This window comes from Oncorhynchus keta, chromosome 29 (assembly GCF_023373465.1).
Source record: "Oncorhynchus keta strain PuntledgeMale-10-30-2019 chromosome 29, Oket_V2, whole genome shotgun sequence".
Lineage (NCBI taxonomy): Eukaryota > Metazoa > Chordata > Actinopteri > Salmoniformes > Salmonidae > Oncorhynchus > Oncorhynchus keta.
The window spans coordinates 25,773,864-25,792,915 of NC_068449.1; the positions used below are offsets into that span (position 1 = coordinate 25,773,864).

Below are 19,052 nucleotides of genomic sequence, written 5' to 3' on the forward strand. Positions count from 1 at the left end.
CAAACATTTAACATAACCATTTGTCTGCGGAAGCGCGAGTGTAATTTATTAGCATTGTCCACATGTGTATTTAATGTAACGCCCAAAACGGCTTTCATATATATCTCTTTTGGCCAGCCTGTGATTCTTCGTTTTTCCACGATATCGACTAGACAGGCTACAGTTAGTCAGAATTGTCCAGAATGTACTTTTCGTATCAGGTTATGAGAATTAACGTAGCAGTTTAGGAGAATTAGGTTAAGGTTAGGAAAAGGATTTGGGTTAACGAAAATGCTAAATTTTTTACAACTTTATATATCAATTTGACCGTAACCGTATACCATCTAGCCGTGATCGCATTCGCCTTGAAAAAAGCTAGTAGTAGCCAGCTAGCTCGTAGCTAAATATCAGATTGTGGTTGTGCTTGGTAATGTTTAGCATTATATCGATCTTTTCCCTATTATGGCTGTACGTTGGTTATGCAGGTAAGCATGAGGACATGTAGCTTATCATATATTCCTGAAAAAATATTATAGTAGCTATCCCTATTATTTCAAATTGATTTATTTAGCTAACACCGTTAATATATCTACAACGTAGATAGCTAGCTTACATGCTAGCCTACATTTAGCTTGTACCTAAAATACAACAAAAAATTACGCCACAGTAATGTTTTCATTCATATGTGTGGATTTATTGCACTTTGACTGACATGTTATGTTCTCAGAGAGCAAAATTGCTGTCAGGGGACAGGTGAGGTGACTGGGAGTCCTTTGTTGACCAGCGGTGCACTTGTTCCAAAGAGGATCATTGTCCTCTCCAACATTTGGAGCCCCGTTAAAATTCTACAAAAAGTAGCTAGCTACAGCTTTCCTTTCCCCTTCCATCACTGATTAGAACGTCAAAATAACTGGACAGGTAAGAGTAATCTGGTGGAGCCGGTGTGTTGACATGTCCAATCATGTGTCATCAGTCAGTGTTTACTGAGGAAGGAAAGGTGCACTTTAAAGGAATTGTAATGATGCCTTTGGACTTTTGAAGATCGAGTTAGCTGTTTAACATCATAAAAGCGGGCGACTTCCTGCTCAGAATTACATAAATATATTCAATAAGAAAACAGATTTGGCAATGTTGTGCACTACTGAACACAATCCATGAGTGGGAAAAAGACTCTAAGGTGACTCAGATGGAGGTCTTATAGGCCTGTAGATGATGCTCATTTGAGATGGGAGCTAGAAGGTAACAGTCTAGGAACATACAGAGAAGGAACTGTCAGATGAGTCAAAATACCCCCGGAACGAGCCACACTGGGAGCCAAATTTGAAATACAATACACTGTATACATGGAGCAGAGTGGAAAAATCGCATAAAAAAACACTGTAAATGTATTTTCGGAAGAACTGTGGTCACCATTCATGTAATACATTAAATATATAGTCTGCATAAGACTGAATTGGGGAGTTATTTCATAGTTTTTTCACAGGTAGGCCTACATAATTTCCCCATTTCAATCGTTTAGCAACCATATTCTTGGAGTGATTGTTATGGGCAGAGCAGACCATCAAATATGCATTTAAATATTTTGATATGCAACCTGGAATTAAATTTAATAGCACCAGTGCTTCTACAGTGAAACAAATCTCACATTGGTGCCATTTGTGAGTGATGTTGTTAGGCTACATTGTATCGTTGTTTCTTCTTCAGAGTGCACTGGCAATAACAATTTCATTTCACAGAGACAACACGGGTTCTTCAACTTTAGCACTAGCCAATATCCACACATTTTTGAATGATCTGAATGAAGATGGTGAAGGGGGTGGTTGAATTTACAATATACAATTGGGGTTGTTCCTGAGCTTGTAGCTACTCGGTGGGCCAGAACATATAGCCTACTATCTGCCCAATTCATATCCCCACACTACACATTTAACACATGGTTAGTGGGATAATCAATTAAATGACAATGTGATCATTTCGGTCTGATTACAGTGGTTAATTCACCAATGTCTCTATTAATAGGCCTTTACCTACTCTATTAAAATATATGAATCTTAAATGTATTTCTCCAATGCCAAACCAGTGTGCCTTAGTTGCAATGAAACTGTTGCTGTTTGCAAATAATTCAATCAGATGTCATTATGAATCTAAGGATGGTACTTTCAGAAGTTGATTTTCCACCCCAGACATGAGGCCAAAGTCTGACACAGAAAGCAGGTAGGCCTATTTAAGGAGTACATGGTGACAGTATTTTGAGGAAATAGCTATAGTGACAAATATATTGATAACATAATTACGTCTGTCAAACAGGTGTGGTGGAAAATTCTCACCAAGTTAGAGACTTTTATTTCTTCAAACAATCAATCTTTATTAATAACAATTGCAATAACGAAGCAGGTCAGTTATGCACTCTGATGTGTACGGCCAAGAGTTTCGATGACACGTATAGATAAACTATCTTATGCAAGCATATACAAAACACGTTATCTTGGTATGTGTATGTGTGTGGAGAAAGACAAAACTAGGGTAAAAGGTACAGATGTGAATTGGGAGTCTCGTTCTGTGGCAACAGCTAGTTATTCTAGTGTAGTGAGTCAAAAAACAGGAAATCACTCTAGACAGTTTCTCTGAAGTAGATAAAAGGTTCCCCATTTTGAAATGCAAGAAGCCATACAACCTTAAAAAGATCATTCATTGTACAAGCATTTAAGAGGTTTGACTAAAATTCCCCTTCCACAGGTAAGCCTACCTCTTATTTTTTAAATAGTGGTCCAACAAATCCCTCTTGTTAGTAAATTTGCCTACTCAACTTTCAGCACCGGGCGCTGCCCATATTGATTTTTGAAACCGCGATCCACATGGCTGCATCTCAACAAATATTTTTTTCTAATTCATCCAATTGTATTCTATTCTCTTTTTTTTTTACCATGGACCTATTCCCCTAATATTATAATTAAGCTTTCACATGTGTTTTACACTTTTTATCAAGCTGTTGGTGCTTGCTTCTATTTATGCCAAATCAGTTGACCGCTGTAGGTTGAACTTCTTGTTTCCTAACATTATTCCTTTATAATTTTTTGTAGCGAATTGAGAAGACCCTTTACCCATCATATCCTACATATGTTAAAGCAGTGGTGGAGTGGCTTGTCTGTCCTGGAGATCATGTTGCGGGCTTTGCGCTGTATAGTGTGTTCTTTCAATCAGTTTAGATGTCGTGAAAAAATTAAATAGTAAGCCTACAGGCTACTCCAGTCACATGAAATACCCTATTCACTTTATTTTTATGCAAACCTCCAGAACACACATTACGAAACTTGAAAGAACTCACCGTCAAGCAAAATTATACAATGCATCACCTGTACTCTCTGAAGAGGAAAGAATAATATGATTTATTTGACCATTAAAACAAAAAAAATATATATATATAACCACACATGTTGATCCAATACATTTAAAAATCATTCAGGATAACACAACAAAGTTTAGAAAAGTATTTCCATTGTGGTCCTCTTAATACAATACAATGTAGCCAAACAACATCGCTCGCAAATGGCACAGATGTGAGTTTCTTTTCACTATAGAAGCACTGGGCCTCTTAGATTTTAATTCCAAGTTGCATACCACAGTATTTAGGCTCATATGACGGTCTGCTCTGCCATTCCTCTCCTTCAAACCAGGGCTGCCAACAATATAGGGTTGCTATAAGACGTAAATGGGAAAATAATGGACCTGTGAAAAAAATATAAAATAGCTCCACTACCATAAGATGTATTAAAGCTGCAATATGTCACTTTTTGGGGGACTGACCAAATTCACAGAGATGTGAGTTTTAGATCTGTCATTCTCATTGAAAGCATGTATAGGAAGTTTTAGATCTGTTATGTGCCCTATTTCTATGCTTCCCATTCTTAAGTTTAGTTTATGCTTCTTTTACTTTTGTACACCAACTTTAAAAAGCTGAAAAACAATATTTTGGGTTATTGAAAATATATTTCACAGCGGTTTAGACGGTACAATGATTATCTACACTATACATTACTTGTTTTGTCACAAACTGAAATTAGGCAAACTATTTGAATTTTTGCAACCAGGAAATGGCAGAGCAATTTCTGCATATTGCACCTTTAATTGAATAAATCAAATGTATTTATATAGCCCTTCGTACATCAGCTGATATCTCAAAGTGCTGTACAAAAACCCAGCCTAAAACCCCAAACAGCAAGCAATGCAGGTGTTGATGCACATTGGCTAGGAAAAACTCCCTAGAAAGGCCAAAACCTAGGAAGAAACCTAGAGAGGAACCAGTCTATGAAGGGTGGCCAGTCCTCTTCTGGCTGTCCCGGGTGGAGATTATAACAGAACATGGCCAAGATGTTCAAATGTTCATAAATGACCAGCATGGTCAAATAATAGGTCTGGGACAGGTAGCATATCCGGTGAACAGGTCAGGATTCCATAGCCGCAGGCAGAACAGTTAAAACTGGAGCAGCAGCACGGCCAGGTGGACTGGGGACAGCAAGGAGTCATCATGCCAGGTAGTCCTGAGGCATGGTCCTAGGGCTCAGGTCCTCAGAGAGAGAGAAAGAAAGAGAGAATTAGAGAGAGCATACTTAAATTCACACAGGACACCGGATAAGACAGTAGAAGTACTCCAGATATAACAAACTGACCCTAGCCCCCCGACACAAACTACTGCAGCATAAATACTGGAGGCTGAGACATGAGGGGTCAGGAGACACTGTGGCCCCATCTGATGATACCCCCGGACAGGGCCAAACAGGAAGGATATAACCCCACCCACTTTGCCAAAGCACAGCCTCCACAAGACTAGAGATATCTTCAACTACCAACTTACCATCCTGAGACAAGGCCGAGTATAGCCCACAAAGATCTCCGCCACGGCACAACCCAAGGGGGGGCGCCAACCCAGACAGGAAGATCACATCAAATCAAATCAAATTTATTTATATAGCCCTTCGTACATCAGCTGATATCTCAAAGTGCTGTACAGAAACCCAGCCTAAAACCCCAAACAGCAAACAATGCAGGTGTAAAAGCACGGTGGCTAGGAAAAACTCCCTAGAAAGGCCAAAACCTAGGAAGAAACCTAGAGAGGAACCGGGCTATGTGGGGTGGCCAGTCCTCTTCTGGCTGTGCCGGGTAGAGATTATAACAGAACATGACCAAGATGTTCAAATGTTCATAAATGACCAGCATGGTCGAAGAACAGTTGAAACTGGAGCAGCAGCAGTCAGGTGGAATGGGGACAGCAAGGAGCCATCATGTCAGGTAGTCCTGGGGCACTGTCCTAGGGCTCAGGTCCTCCGAGAGAGAGAGAAAGAAAGAGAGAATTAGAGAGAGCATATGTGGGGTGGCCAGTCCTCTTTTGGCTGTGCCGGGTGGAGATTATAACAGAACGTGGCCAAGATGTTCAAATGTTCATAAATGACTAGCATGGTTGAATAATAGTAAGGCAGAACAGTTGAAACTGGAGCAGGAGCATGGCCAGGTGGACTGGGGACAGCAAGGAGTCCTCATGTCAGGTAGTCCTGGGACATGGTCCTAGGGCCCAGGCCAGTTGAAACTGGAGCAGCAGCATGGCCAGGTGGACTGGGGACAGCAAGGAGTCATCATGTCAGGTAGTCCTGGGGCATGGTCCTAGGGCTCAGGTCCTCCGAGAGAGAGAAAGAAAGAAGAAAGAAAGAGAGAGAAGGAGAGAATTAGACCACACAGATTCCACAGGACTGAATAGGACAGGAGAAGTACAGATATAACAAACTGACCCTAGCCCCGACACAAACTACTGCAGCATAAATACTGGAGGCTGAGACAGGAGGGGTCAGGAGACACTGTGGCCCCAACACCCCGGACAGGGCCAAACAGGAAGGATATAACCCCACCCACTTTGCCAAAGCACAGCCCCCCACACCACTAGGGGATATCTTCAACCATCCTGAGACAAGGCCGATATAGCCCACAAAAGATATAATCAACCCACCCAGGTGACGCACGCCCACTTTGCACACAGCCCCACCACTAGGGATATCCAAACAACAAGGATATAGCCCACAAAGATCTCACCACTGAATCAACCCACCCAGGTGACAAAGATTAGAGGCAGAGAATCCCAGTGGAAAGAGGGGAACAGGCAGAGACAGCAAGGGCGGTTCGTTGCTCCAAGCCTTACCTTCCCACTCCTGGGCCAGACTACACTCAATCATATGACCCACTGAAGAGATGAGTCTTCAGTAAAGACTTAAAGGTTGAGACCGAGTTTGCGTCTCTGACATAGGCAGACCGTTCCATAAAAATGGAGCTCTATAGGAGAAAGCCCTGCCTCCAGCTGTTTGCTTAGAAATTCTAGGGACAATTAGGAGGCCTCGTCTTGTGACCGTAGCGTACGTGTAGGTATGACAGAGAGGTAGGTAGGAGCAAGCCCATGTAATGCTTTGTAGGTTAGCAGTAAAACCTTGAAATCAACCCACTCCAGTGTAGACTGGGTAATATGATCACCCAGGATTCTCACTAGGTTTATTTAGTGCTTTATCCGGGTAGCCGGAAAATAGAGCATTGCATGAAACAAAAGCATCAGCACCAGTAAGCCAGTGAGCACCAGTAAGCCAGTGACTCAGTCCCTGTAATAGTGACCACAGCACTCCCGAAAATATACTGAACAAAAATATAAACGCCAAACAATTTCAAAAATATATTCATTAGGCCCTAATCTATGGATTTCACATGACTGGAAATATAGATATGCATCTTTTGGTCACAGATACCTTTTTTTTAAGTAGGGGCATGGATCAGAAAACCAGTCAGTATCTGGTGTAACCATCATTTGCCTCAGGCAGCGCGAACCATCTCCTTCGCATCGAGTTGATCAGGCTGTTGATTGTGGCCTGTGGAATGTTGGCCAACTCCTCTTCAATGGCTGTTCAAAGTTGCTGGATATTGGTGGGAACTGGAACACGCTGTTGTACACATCGATCCAGAGTATCCCAAACATGCTCAATGGGTGACATGTCTGGTGAGTTACTGTATGCAGGCCATGAAAGATCTGGGACATTTTCAGCTTCAGGAATTGTGTACAGATCCTTGCGACATGGGGCCGTGCATTATCATGCTGAAACATGAGGTGACGGCGGTGGATGAATAGCACAACAATGGGCCTCAGGATCTCGTCACGATATCTCTGTGCATTCAAATTGCCATCAATTAAAATGCAATTATGTTCATTGTCTGTAGCTTATGCCTGTCCATAACATAACCCCACCTTCACCATGGAGCACTCTGTTCACAACAATGACATCAGGAAACAGCTCGCCCCCACACGACGGCATACACGTGGTCTGAGGTTGTGAGTCCGGTTGGACGTACTGACAAATTCTCTAACACGAAGTTGGAGGCGGCTTATGGTAGAGAAATTGACATTAGATTATCTGGCAACAGCTCTGGTGGACAGTCAACATGCCATTTGCACACTCCCTCAACATGAGACATCTGTGGCATTGTGTTGTGTGACAACTGCACAATTAGGTGGCCTGTTATTGTCCCCTGCACAAGGTGAACCTGTCCAATGATTATGTTGTTTAATCAGCTTCTTGATATGCCAAACCTGTCACGTAGGTGGATTATCTGGGCAAAGGAGAAATGCTTATTAACAGGGATGTAACCAAATTTGTGCACAAAATTTGAGAGAAATGCACTCTAAGTGCGCATGGAAAATTCTGGGAATCTTTTATTTCAGCTCATGAAACATGGGACCAACACTTTACATGTTGCATTTATATTTTTATTCAGTGTACATTTAAATTGTGTTTTAATGCAATTTTGTCCCACCCTGCTCCATTTCAAATTTGGCTCCCAGTGTGTCTTTACTTCCAGGCTATTTTGATGCAATTTGCAATTCCTTCTCTATATGCTCCTAGGTCACAGTTAGTGATGCAATGGTAAAACAATGGGTGGATTAACGCTGATTGTGGTGCATTTACCCTCCACTAAACCACTGGTCATAGTGTTTACAAATATGGCCATTGGCCAAGGTTTTATTCAGGGTCACACTATCTCATATTCAGTAGACAGCAAACAGAGAAGATACATGGGACCTATTCAGGTTCAAATGTTGCAGATACAGGCTAAATATGAACTGACACAATTACCTGTCATTCTGCATTACACACCATATGTAGGGGGCCCAAGACCGACCATCGGTCCGTCAGTGGTCAACCATCCTCCACAGTCCCCATGATGTGTTCTACACTTTGCCAGTAGGTGGTTATGAATCATGGTCAAATTTTCCAATTCTATACGTCTTGGCTGACCAATTCTTGTAGTCTGTTCTAGGCTATACACTTCTGTCTAAATGTCCTGCAATATTATGTACTCCTGAATTTAAGCACCTGGGCTGTAACTAATCCATTTTGTGTACAGGCAGTCTTACCTCTTAAATCCTGTATGGATATGGAAGTTGGCATAAAATATTTGCAAAAATTGAATCTGTCATTGTGGTATTCCATCAGCACCTTAGTTGGTCTCACGTTTTTGCCAGAGATGCCAAGTGCTTTATATCCCATGGAAATACAATACATTTCAAATTGTTTTTAATAGGAATTATAACGTAAAACTCCTGCGCAACTCTGTATACGATCCCTTTGTACAGTCCACTGAAGACTAGTTTATGACGCGCGTGAACAACCCCTCTGAATTGGTGCGTGGGAGGGGCAACACCGCAGTGCATAGTGTTGTTGGACTGTACCGAGGAGAATCAGCCATTGAAAACAAATTATCGTTACATACCTACATAAAGAGAAAAGATACGTATTTGGATTACACAACATCGATTATGATCATTGTTGGCTAGCTGATGGAAACGGACATCTTTAGAAATGTGCGCGAATGTCTTTGGCGCTTTGAAAAGGTGAGACATTTCATGCGCAGCTGGGAAGGTGGTGAAACATTGCTGGCGTCTGTTACATTGAAACAGCAACCTAGCAACTGACAGTTTTGAAAATACGTTGTCTGAGAGATAGGCCAGAGGCAGCACTGGTGAGGCGGTATGTGAGTTGGTGCATGCATTCTTTGCGGTTACACGGTTGTGTTTACTGCTATTTCTATCGCCATTCGGTCGGTAAGTAAATTATTAGATCGGCTGCTTATGATTACATAATGCTTAAATCCCTCTGTAGTAGGCATGTAGTAACGTTACTGTAGATAGGCATGCATACAATGCAAAGTATTTGCTCACTGGTTTGCTGCGTTTGAAGAGGGACTGTTCTAGAACTCGTATTGGAGAATGGGGTCTCTCAGACAATAAGCCTCACCGAGCATCACCTTACACCGGGGTTCCCCAACTGGTGATTTTATTTGCCCCCCATTGTTGGACATAAAATAGTAAAAACACCAGCAAATCAGCTCAAAGTGATTTACATTTAGGAAAGTTTTCCAACGCATAATAGAGAAATGGATGTGATCGTATACAAACGTAAGCAAGGTTTGAAACGATTGTTTTAGTCAAATGTTATGTCTGTGTTGGCTTCTTGCGGTCAATTTGTAGTCTACAAATTATTTGTAATTATGTTCCGGCCCCCTGACCATCCGCTCCCCCAAAAATTGTCCCGCAGCTGAATTTAGTTGATCCCTGCCTTACACAGCTCAATTGTAGACTACAGGTATCAATGTATTGATGACCTGGGTCTAAGATATGTAAACATATAAGCCATGTTGGCAGCCCACAGAAGACATCAAGTTTGATCTGTTTGCTCTTATCGGGTTCTGTGGCGGGCAATTTTTGATTTGTAAACTGTTGGTCTCACAGGTAACCTAAGCCGTGGCCAGAAAAGGGGCATTTGCCGGTGGCATCCTGGTTTGGAGACCTTTCCGGAGACTCAGAATGTGGTCATAACAATGTATGTCCCTTCCTGATAGGCTACCTCTCTCTGACATTCAGAGTGAGGTTACATATCTGGGAGGTTTGACTAGCCTTTCGGGTTTTATTTATTACTCATCCTAAACTGACAGCAAAATTAAATGTATGCTGTTTTATTCAATGTACCTCATGACGATAGGATTTTGTTTGCGAAGGTCTAGTTGTCGATTTGTGTGGATTCGGCCCATGGTCGTCACCATGCTTTTAGGTAGGAGTACAATAGCAGCACAGTATTATTTGAGATAGTCTTTCATACTACTGTGTCTGGTTATATTAATTCAAAAGACAACAAGTAGCCTAGTGTCTGTCTCTCTCCTGAGGCCTGTTCTGGAAAAATGAAATAATTTTCTCTTTCATTTCTTGTTTAACCCTCAACTACCTCTTGTCCTTTCTGTGTCAATCCATTTCAATTCAGCAAGCCATGACACCCACCCACCGTGCTTCTACACCTGCATTGCTTGCTGTTTGGGGTCTTGGGCTGGGTTTTCTGTACAGCACTTTGAGATATCAGCTGATGTACGAAGGGCTATATAAATACATTTGGTTTGATCTCACATTATTCTCAAATCGTTTCTGTAGTTACAAAAATAAGATTCCTACAACATTATTTTTGATCAAGTGTAATTTGATCTCTGATATAAAATTGAGCTATAATTGCACCCAAATTGACCATTTTAATTTATAGGATTCATATACTATTAGGTAAATATAATACCTAACATCTTATTTTGACAACTTTTTTGTTCAAAAGCTACCCACTGATCCCACGCACCCCACTCCAATCCCAGCACAACAGTGAGTATACTGTATCAGTTCTCTATGTTTAGTAGTATGGAGCTGTGGCTCTGAGTATTGTTTCTTCATCCTATGTAATGTATTCTCAGTGAATTGAGTGATGGTTTTCTTCCCTTGTTCAGAGAAATTTGTCATTGAAGTTAAGTTTGTCCCATCCTACATCCTCATATTGCCAGGTCTGACCACTAGATGACGTTGCTCCTGCTAATAGGTGAAAAGGGTTGGAAGATTCCTCCCTCAATGTTAAAGGGATAGTTCACCCAAATGTCAAAATAACATTGGTTTCCTTACCCTGTAAGCAGTCTACTCTAGGTTGCACCTCCGTCACTAAGTCGCGTTATGAACGTTCTCAAGCCGCTCTCTATCAGTGGTGCCCTAAAGTGGTGATCAGCCCATTCATTCTGGATGGAGGCTAATGGTTTCATCTAAATTACACTATAGTGCCTGTAAATACAATGGCATTGCAAAAGTAGTCATATTTAGTAGGAAACAACTTTTTCAGCATTATCATATCATCAGATTTTCTTTAGACAGATGGTAATGTTGTCATTAGCTATTAAAGTTTGTCAAACAGAGCTAAAAATGCTAACTTTATCCAGCTAAAATCCAGTGGCCTCCCCTCAATCTTAGCTAGCTAATGTTCTACTGCATCTAAAGTCAATATGTTGACCTCAAAATGATGACAAAAGGTTTTCCTACTAATTATTTGCCTCCTTCTGAATTTCATTGTATTTCCAAGTCACTGTAATGCACTTTTGATTAAATCTTCATCAGCACTCATTGACGATGCATTGCGTAGAATGCTCAGTTGGGTATCAGTCCAAAACAAATGTTCAAAACAATATTTTGACAAAACATGCAACCAATGAATTGATAAGGTATGACATCAACCCATGCTTTGGTTTTGTTGGCCATGGTTTCAAATGCTAACTTAAGCATTTGTGGCACAAATCCAATTCAAGTCAATGGTACCTATATTAGCATTTTCACACTTCATGTTTGCCACAAATGCAAAAAAAGTTAGCATTTGAAACAGTGGCCAGGTAAACAAAATAATGGCTTGCTGTCATACATTGTTCATAGACTGCTTACATAGTAAGGAAATCAATATGTAATTTGGGTGAACTATCCCACCTCTTACCTCCACCAGACACGCAGGCGTCCCATCTAGACATCTGGAAATGCAAATGCGCTACGCTAAATGCTAATAGCACTCGTTAAAACTCAAACGTTCATTAAAACACACATGCAGGGTACTGAATTAAAGCTACACTCGTTGTGAATCCAGCCAACAAGTCAGATTTTTAAAATGCTTTTCGGCGAAAGCATGAGAAGCTATTATCTGATTGCATGCAACACCCCTAAAGACCCGCAGGGGACGTAAACAAAATAATTAGCATAGTCGGCGCTACACAAAATGCAAAAATAAAATATAAAACATTCATTACCTTTGACAATCTTCTTTGTTGGCACTCCTAGATGTCCCATAAACATCACTATTGGGTCTTTTTTTCGATTAAATCGGTCCATATATAGCCTAGATATCGATCTATGAAGACTGTGTGATCAAGGGAAAAAACAGCGTTTTAAAACGCAACGTCATTTTTTTTTATTAAAAAGTTGACGATAAACTTTCACAAAACACTTCGAAATACTTTTGTAATGCAACTTTAGGTATTAGTAAACGTTAATAATCGATCAAATTGATCACGGGGCGATGTATATTCTATAGCTCTACGTCTTGAAATAATGTCCGGATAAATCTCAACCAAAATATCCTGTTGGAGACCGGAAGAAATGGGCTGTCTCTTGTTCGTTTGACCAAGAAACAAAGCCTAGGCAAATGACAAGACTGTTGACATCGTGTGGAAGCTGTAGGTATTGCAACCTCGGCTCCAGGTAATGTGGTTTCCATTCAACAATACATTCAAGTGGCGCATTGATATATTTTCCAGTGATCAGATTTTCCTGCGCTTTTCGATGAAACGCACGTTCTGTTATAGTCACAGCCGTGATTTAACCAGTTTTAGAAACGTCTGAGTGTTTTCTATCCACACATACTAATCATATGCATATACTATATTCCTGGCATGAGTAGCAGGGCGCTGAAATGTTGAGCGATTTTTAACAGAATGTTCGAAAAAGTAGGGGGTAGGATGAATAGGTTAAACATTGAGGGGTTCTTAAAAAAAATACTTAAAAGCTGGAACAGCACCATTTAGTGGTCAGAACCTGGTATTATCAGGATGTGGGATGGGACATAAACCTAACAACGTCAATGACTAATTGAACAGGGAAAAACAAATTCACTGAAAATACATTACATAGGATGAAGAAACAATACTCCAAGCTGCAGCTCCATACTGCTTGTCAAACACAGAACTGATACTGTATAGTCCTTGTTGGGATTAGTGTGGTGGGTCCGTGGGAGGCTTTTGACAATTTCTTTGGATTCTTCATGTCTTACTCATTGTTAGAAAAAAAGTTTGGTCCAAATCAAATGTTAGTTCCTATATTTATTGAATATAATACAATTAAAATTGCCAATTTGAATGCGAATGTTATCCGTTACTAGCAACAAAATAGGTTTCAGAACAATCGTGTGGCGTGTAGGAGAATACTATAAGCCCTAGGCCTATATTGTCTCAACTGACTTTTTCCAATGGCTCTCCTTAGGTTTTGACTATAGCCTATATGTAGTATTGTCTGTCACACCGACAGTATTTGAGGCTTTTCATTTGGGTTTATTATCTGAGTGGTCTTGCAATGTAACCAATAGACATGTTTTCCTCGGGACTGTCTAAATATGGTTTAAATGGACCCTAGTAATCCCATAATGACTGCCAAATCGGCACTCTCTCTCACCATAATCCCCTTTTGGAAAAATCTCTCATCTGGTGAACAACAGTGACACACTGTCTCTTTAAGAATGAGAAGAATGACCTGTCTATTGTGACATTACAGACACATCACTGTGGAATAGCAGCAGAGGAACCGTCTGCAAATACAATATTTTGAGAGCCTCTCAATCTGCAGTGTCTGGATGCCAAGGGTGCAGAAGTTAGGCTACTGGTGTGTTTTTCTGAGCCAGCTTGATCATACCTGAGCCAGCTTGATCTTATTCATTGAGTTTTCCCTCTGGAGTTTTTGTAAGTAGTGTTGTTGACTATTTTATACAATTAAGGAAACAGTCATCTTTGAGTGAGAGGAATTAGTTCTGTTGGGTGTCATTCGCTCAGACGTTCTTTGAAGAATGTAACTCAATTATGGTTATTTCGGACCTGGGGTGTAAAATGACATTGTTGTCGCTGCAGTAGTCAGACTTAGTTCAGTGGTGTTCATTAGACAGCCTTGGACATAAGCTGAAATAGTAGCCAGCCCTGTGTCTAGAGCTGTAGCCTACTTTCAGTAAGGAGTTTAATGATTGTCATGCTAGTGTTATCATTGAATGTTTTAATTAATTTATTGCCTGTTTTTAGGACATGCATGCATAATTCTTGTTGGTTAAACGGTCACACTAACAAATTGGTATTGTACTTTGATCAAGTGCATCAAGTTCATTTAAACCTCCAGTAACTATTTGTTCTTTGAGGTAATAACAGTGTACAAACGTATCTTGTTCACTCTTGTTTTTATTTTGGGTGGAGCTTGGAAAACCGCAGGCAGCTTAGGTCAACATTACATAATGGAAACAAGAACACCTGGCCTAACATACTGAATTGGATAAGCCTCATACACTCATTTTAGAGTGTAGATTTTGCCTATGAATGTGTTTAGTTATGAACTTTTGTTATTGCATTTGTTCTGTGCCTGTTTTGCAGCTTGTTTGGAAAGCCCTTTGATGGTGGAAAGAGGATGGACCATGGCAGCCAGCAGCAGCAGCAGCAGCACCCAGCCATGATACGGCTCTATGAGGTCCAGCGGGAGGTCCAGTCTCTGGGCCCTCAGGTGTGCACCTTCAGCGGGTTGAAAAACGAGCGGGAGTATCGGCGGCTAGAGCGCGAGCTGACCCGGCTGCTCCTGGAGGTCGACCAGGTGGACACGGAGGGCAGGGCAGACCTACAGGGGGCACGCAAGAGAGCAGCCCAGGAGGTAGAGGGGCTGCTGCGCTACCTTGAGGAGAACGCCACCCACCCGTCCCGCCTGGCCATCGAGGAGCTGAGCCGGGAGGCCCAGGGGCTGGTGGAGCAGGGGGTGGTGGAACCGCAGCGGGCCGGGGGCACAGCAGAGATCAGTGATGAGCTGGTGGATGCCGTGCAGGAGCTGATACTGAGGCTCACCCAAGTGAAGACAGGAGGGAGGGTGCCCCTCCGTAAAGCTCGCTATCGGGCCCTGACACGACTGTGTGCCGTGCAGGACGTGATCGAGGGGCGCACGCGCCAGCAGACCCTCCCCCTGTCAGAAGATACACACGTGGCTGTGCAGAGGATCAACCAGGTGATGATGCAGGTGAGCGGGGCGCGCAGCCAGCTGGTGGCACTGCTGATGGGGCTGAGTGGGAGGGATAGCTGTGCCCACCTGTCCCGCGTGCTCACTGAGCTCCTGGTGGAGCTGGATGCCCTCGATGTGTCAGGGAACGCAGCGGTCCGGAACTACCGCAAACAGGTGGTGGAGGAGATCAACGGTCTGCTCAAACACCTGGACCTGGAGGGAGAGGGAGACGACACGCGCAGGTACACAGCTTTACTACAATTACAAATAATAGTACAGAAAGGAAATACAGTATGCATGTGTGTATACATGCTTTCAGGTACATCTTAGCTCAGAAATGTGATGTTGTATACATCTTTCTTTTTTCAGGTATGACTTGGCGCAGAATGACTCAATCCGTCAGATTGAGGCTGTGCGGGGTCGGGTGGGCCAGCTGCGCGGGGAGGTCCTGCGACACTGTGGGGTGGGTGACCTCTTCAGGCCCAAGCCTGAGCTCCAGAGTCTCCTCACACACCTGGACCAGGTGGACACGGCCCGTAACCCCTGTATCCGTGAGGCCCGCCGACGTGCTGTGCTGGAGGTCCAGGCTGTCATCACCTTCCTGGACCTCCGTGAGGCCCTGATCTGCCGCCAGCCTGGCTCCAACGAGCCCCCACAACACAGGGCTGTGTGGATGGTCCTGGGCAGCCTGTCAGACCTCCAGGCCCAGGTACTCTGCTTCAACGGCAAGCGGGCCGACAAGAGCTACATATTGCTTGAGGAGCTTCTAACTAAACAGCTGCTGGCCCTGGATGCAGTTGACCCACAGGGTGATGAGATGACCAAAGTGGCCCGCAAGCAGGCAGTCAAGTTTGCCCAGAACATCCTCAGCTATCTGGACATGAAGACAGACGAGTGGGAATACTGATCCACTGGAAAAGACTATACATAGCTGAAGTATGCGTACGCCGACCTATTAAATTGTATATATACACTGGTGTATCATCACTAAGAGTTGGGGTCTGTACATTTTGACTAAATCCCAGAATGCACTGCAGCAGCGCTTTTGGTCTCTTTGTTGTCATTGTCGCTGGCCTGTGGGTAAAAACAACAACCCAAGAAACATTTTGTGAAATACAATTTGGAGAAAAGTGTTATGACGTGCTTTTGAAAGTTTGAGCATCTTTTTGAAATCTACTGTATGTGTATGAGTTTTGATCAGTGTTGTTGTGTGGTTCTAAAGCCTGCGGCCAAAAGCACTGAAGCCTGTTATGGTGGTGGTCAGAGTAGTTAAGATCCAGCCACGTCGTCTGTTTTTCAAAAGCAGGAGTGGGACTAGAGTAATTACATCTCAATGGTATCCATGTTTTGCTTGACTACTTTGGAGGTCAGTTGTAAATTAACTCAGCCAAACGATGTCTGTGATGTCTCAAAATACTTCTTTACCGAGATGAACAGAGAGTGTACATCAGCACTGTGAGACAAGATCTTCACCTGTTCATTTTGCTTATCCTCTGCTCTCTTTCTTCCTTTAATCAACACTTCTGAGGCAAACTCCCCATAACCATGGCTGGACACACCAGTCTCTGGCAACTGTTCAGGTGACAAATGGAAAGGAGAGCTTCTTCATGGCTTTACCCACTGTCCTCCATGGGCATGGAACTCAGTGAAGTTAAACAGCCTGTGAGATCCTTTGTCAACTTGGAGGGTTAGTTAAAGGCCTAGTTATAAAGAATGAATATTTGTAGACATGATCAATTACTATGTTTGTCTGTAATTTGTAGCTAAATGTTGATTGTGACTTGTGTGTTTGCGAGGCTATATCTTGTCTGCATTGAATTTAGTGAAGGGGAAAAACAGAGTGTGGAGGTGGTTTTGTTTTTGTCTGTGACTTTTCTATTGTCAGAGGAGTATGTCTGGGAGCCCTGGTGAGGGTCACTGATTTTTACCTTACTATTATTATAGCTGTTGACAGTGATCACAGTGGACAGGGCAGTCTAAAACCGCTTCAGCAGAGGTAGGGAGCTATTAGTTTTTAAAAAAAATCTGTTTTTATCCCAAACAAAGCAACCCCCACCATACTCCACACACAAGCTAGGGAGGGACTGGCTGCTACCTTTTACAAAAGAATCCTGAATGCACAAAGACCAGAAAAACTAAATGGGTGACAGGAGCACCTAGGCTATTGTCACCGTGAGAAATTTGCACTTTTTACAAATTTTCAGTATTATACCTCAACTGTTCGTAAATGGACCCCTGCATGCCTGGTAGATAGCCCTAAGTACTAACAGAGCATAAACAGTCCTCAGTTAACTCCCACAGAACTCCCAGACTCTCAACATGACAGGGGTTATTCAACCCTTCCCCTGCTGCTGTTGAAAAACATATGGCACAAAAACAGTGAAATCCAGCTACACGGACATGGGATGTCTGACTCATGAGTGAGATAATGATTTGATTAGACAGTGTTCAGTGTGGCCTTCATGTAATGGGTGTTTGTTCACACAGCAAACCTAATGCTGTCTCAAAACAACCAACCCTGCCAGATCAGAGGCTAAAACACTAGCTACTGTTATAATTCTCCTCTTGATCTGCTCACGTACCAGTAGGTGTGATTATCAACACACAGTTGCACACAACCTTGCAAAAATGTAACATACCTCTTATCTGAAAGCAATGCAAGGTGTTCTATCTGAACTACGTATGCATCAGTTGCATCCAGTGTTTGAAAATGCATTGAACATTTTAGGGGTAGAATGTATAATTTTGTCAGTGAAGAATACCAAAGCTGATTTATTTCAAGGAAACTTTTTTATGTTCTTTACTCTGTGGTGGACCTTTTGGTTTGCTTATTTTGCAAATGGCAGGAATGTCTGTGGGGTACAGTATTAAATGTTTTAATTTGACGATCTGTTTCTCCAGTCGCCTTTGACTAAGTGGATTGTGACAGGCTCTGCTGTGTTTCTCATACAAGATGCACGTGTACAAACGCACACTGAGGTTTAAATGATGTGTGAATGCTTCAATAATAGGTTTGTTTGACTTTTTATTCCCACTCCAAAATAAATTTAAAAAAGGTGTGTCCCGGATCTAGTTGTGTAAAGACCTTTTTATTTTGTCGTTCCCATGACAACACTATCATACGAGTAGACAGGTTACAAAACTCCATGTATAAAAACAACTACAATTTGTTAACCTTCAAAATATCAATAATATATTTAGAAGAGTTTCCATTGGGAGTAGTATATCTAGCTAGATTTGTACTGCCAATGTACTTTTTATCTGCTTTTAGTCTGCTACAGATTTGAAAGGCCACCCAAATGAAGCCCACTGTATCACCCATTTATGTATGTACATGCATTACCGTTTCAAAGTTTGGAGTCACTTAGAAATGTGACCCCCCCCAAAAAAATTTTTTTTGACCATATTGATCAGAAATACAGTGAAGACATTATTAATGTTGTAAATGACTATTATAGCTGGAAACGGCTGATGGAATATCTACAGAGGCCCATTATCAGCAACCATCACTCCTGTGTTCCAATGACACGTTGTGTTAGCTAATCCAAGTTTATCATTTTAAAAGGCTAATCGATCATTAGAAAACCATTTTGCAATTATGTTAGCACAACTGAAAATGTTCTGATTAAAGAAGCGATAAAACTAGCCTTCTTTAGACTAGTTGAGTATCTGGAGCATCAGCATTTGTGGGTTCGATTACAGGCTCAAAATGGCCAGAAACAAAGGAACTGTCTTTGAAACTTGTCAGTCTATTCTTGTTCTGAGAAATGAAGGCTATTCCATTTGAGAAATTGCCAAGAAACTGAAGATCTCATACAAGGCTGTGTAATACTCCCTTCACAAAACAGTGCAAACTAGCTCTAACCAGAATAGAAAGAGTGGGAGGCCCCAGTGCACAACTGAGCAAGAAGACAAGTACATTAGA

At 42.0% G+C, this 19,052-nt stretch overlaps 1 protein-coding gene across 5 annotated transcripts; it reads left to right on the plus strand.

Moving 5' to 3' along the window:
* The first annotated feature begins 154 nt into the window (after window positions 1–154).
* Window positions 155–18,195, plus strand: bag5 (BCL2 associated athanogene 5). 5 transcript variants are annotated; one of them, XM_035743068.2, is made up of 3 exons: window positions 155–464; window positions 14,518–15,369; window positions 15,497–18,195. In XM_035743068.2, the coding sequence occupies exons 1-3, from the start codon at window positions 442–444 to the stop codon at window positions 16,032–16,034; spliced, it is 1,413 nt and encodes a 470-aa protein (XP_035598961.1). In that variant the 5' UTR covers window positions 155–441; the 3' UTR covers window positions 16,035–18,195. The 5 variants fall into 5 exon arrangements, with proteins under 5 accessions (XP_035598961.1, XP_035598960.1, XP_035598965.1 ...); XM_035743067.2 differs by lacking the exon at window positions 155–464 and adding an exon at window positions 8,718–8,893; XM_035743072.2 differs by lacking the exon at window positions 155–464 and adding an exon at window positions 8,968–9,103.
* Window positions 18,196–19,052: the final 857 nt, after the last annotated feature.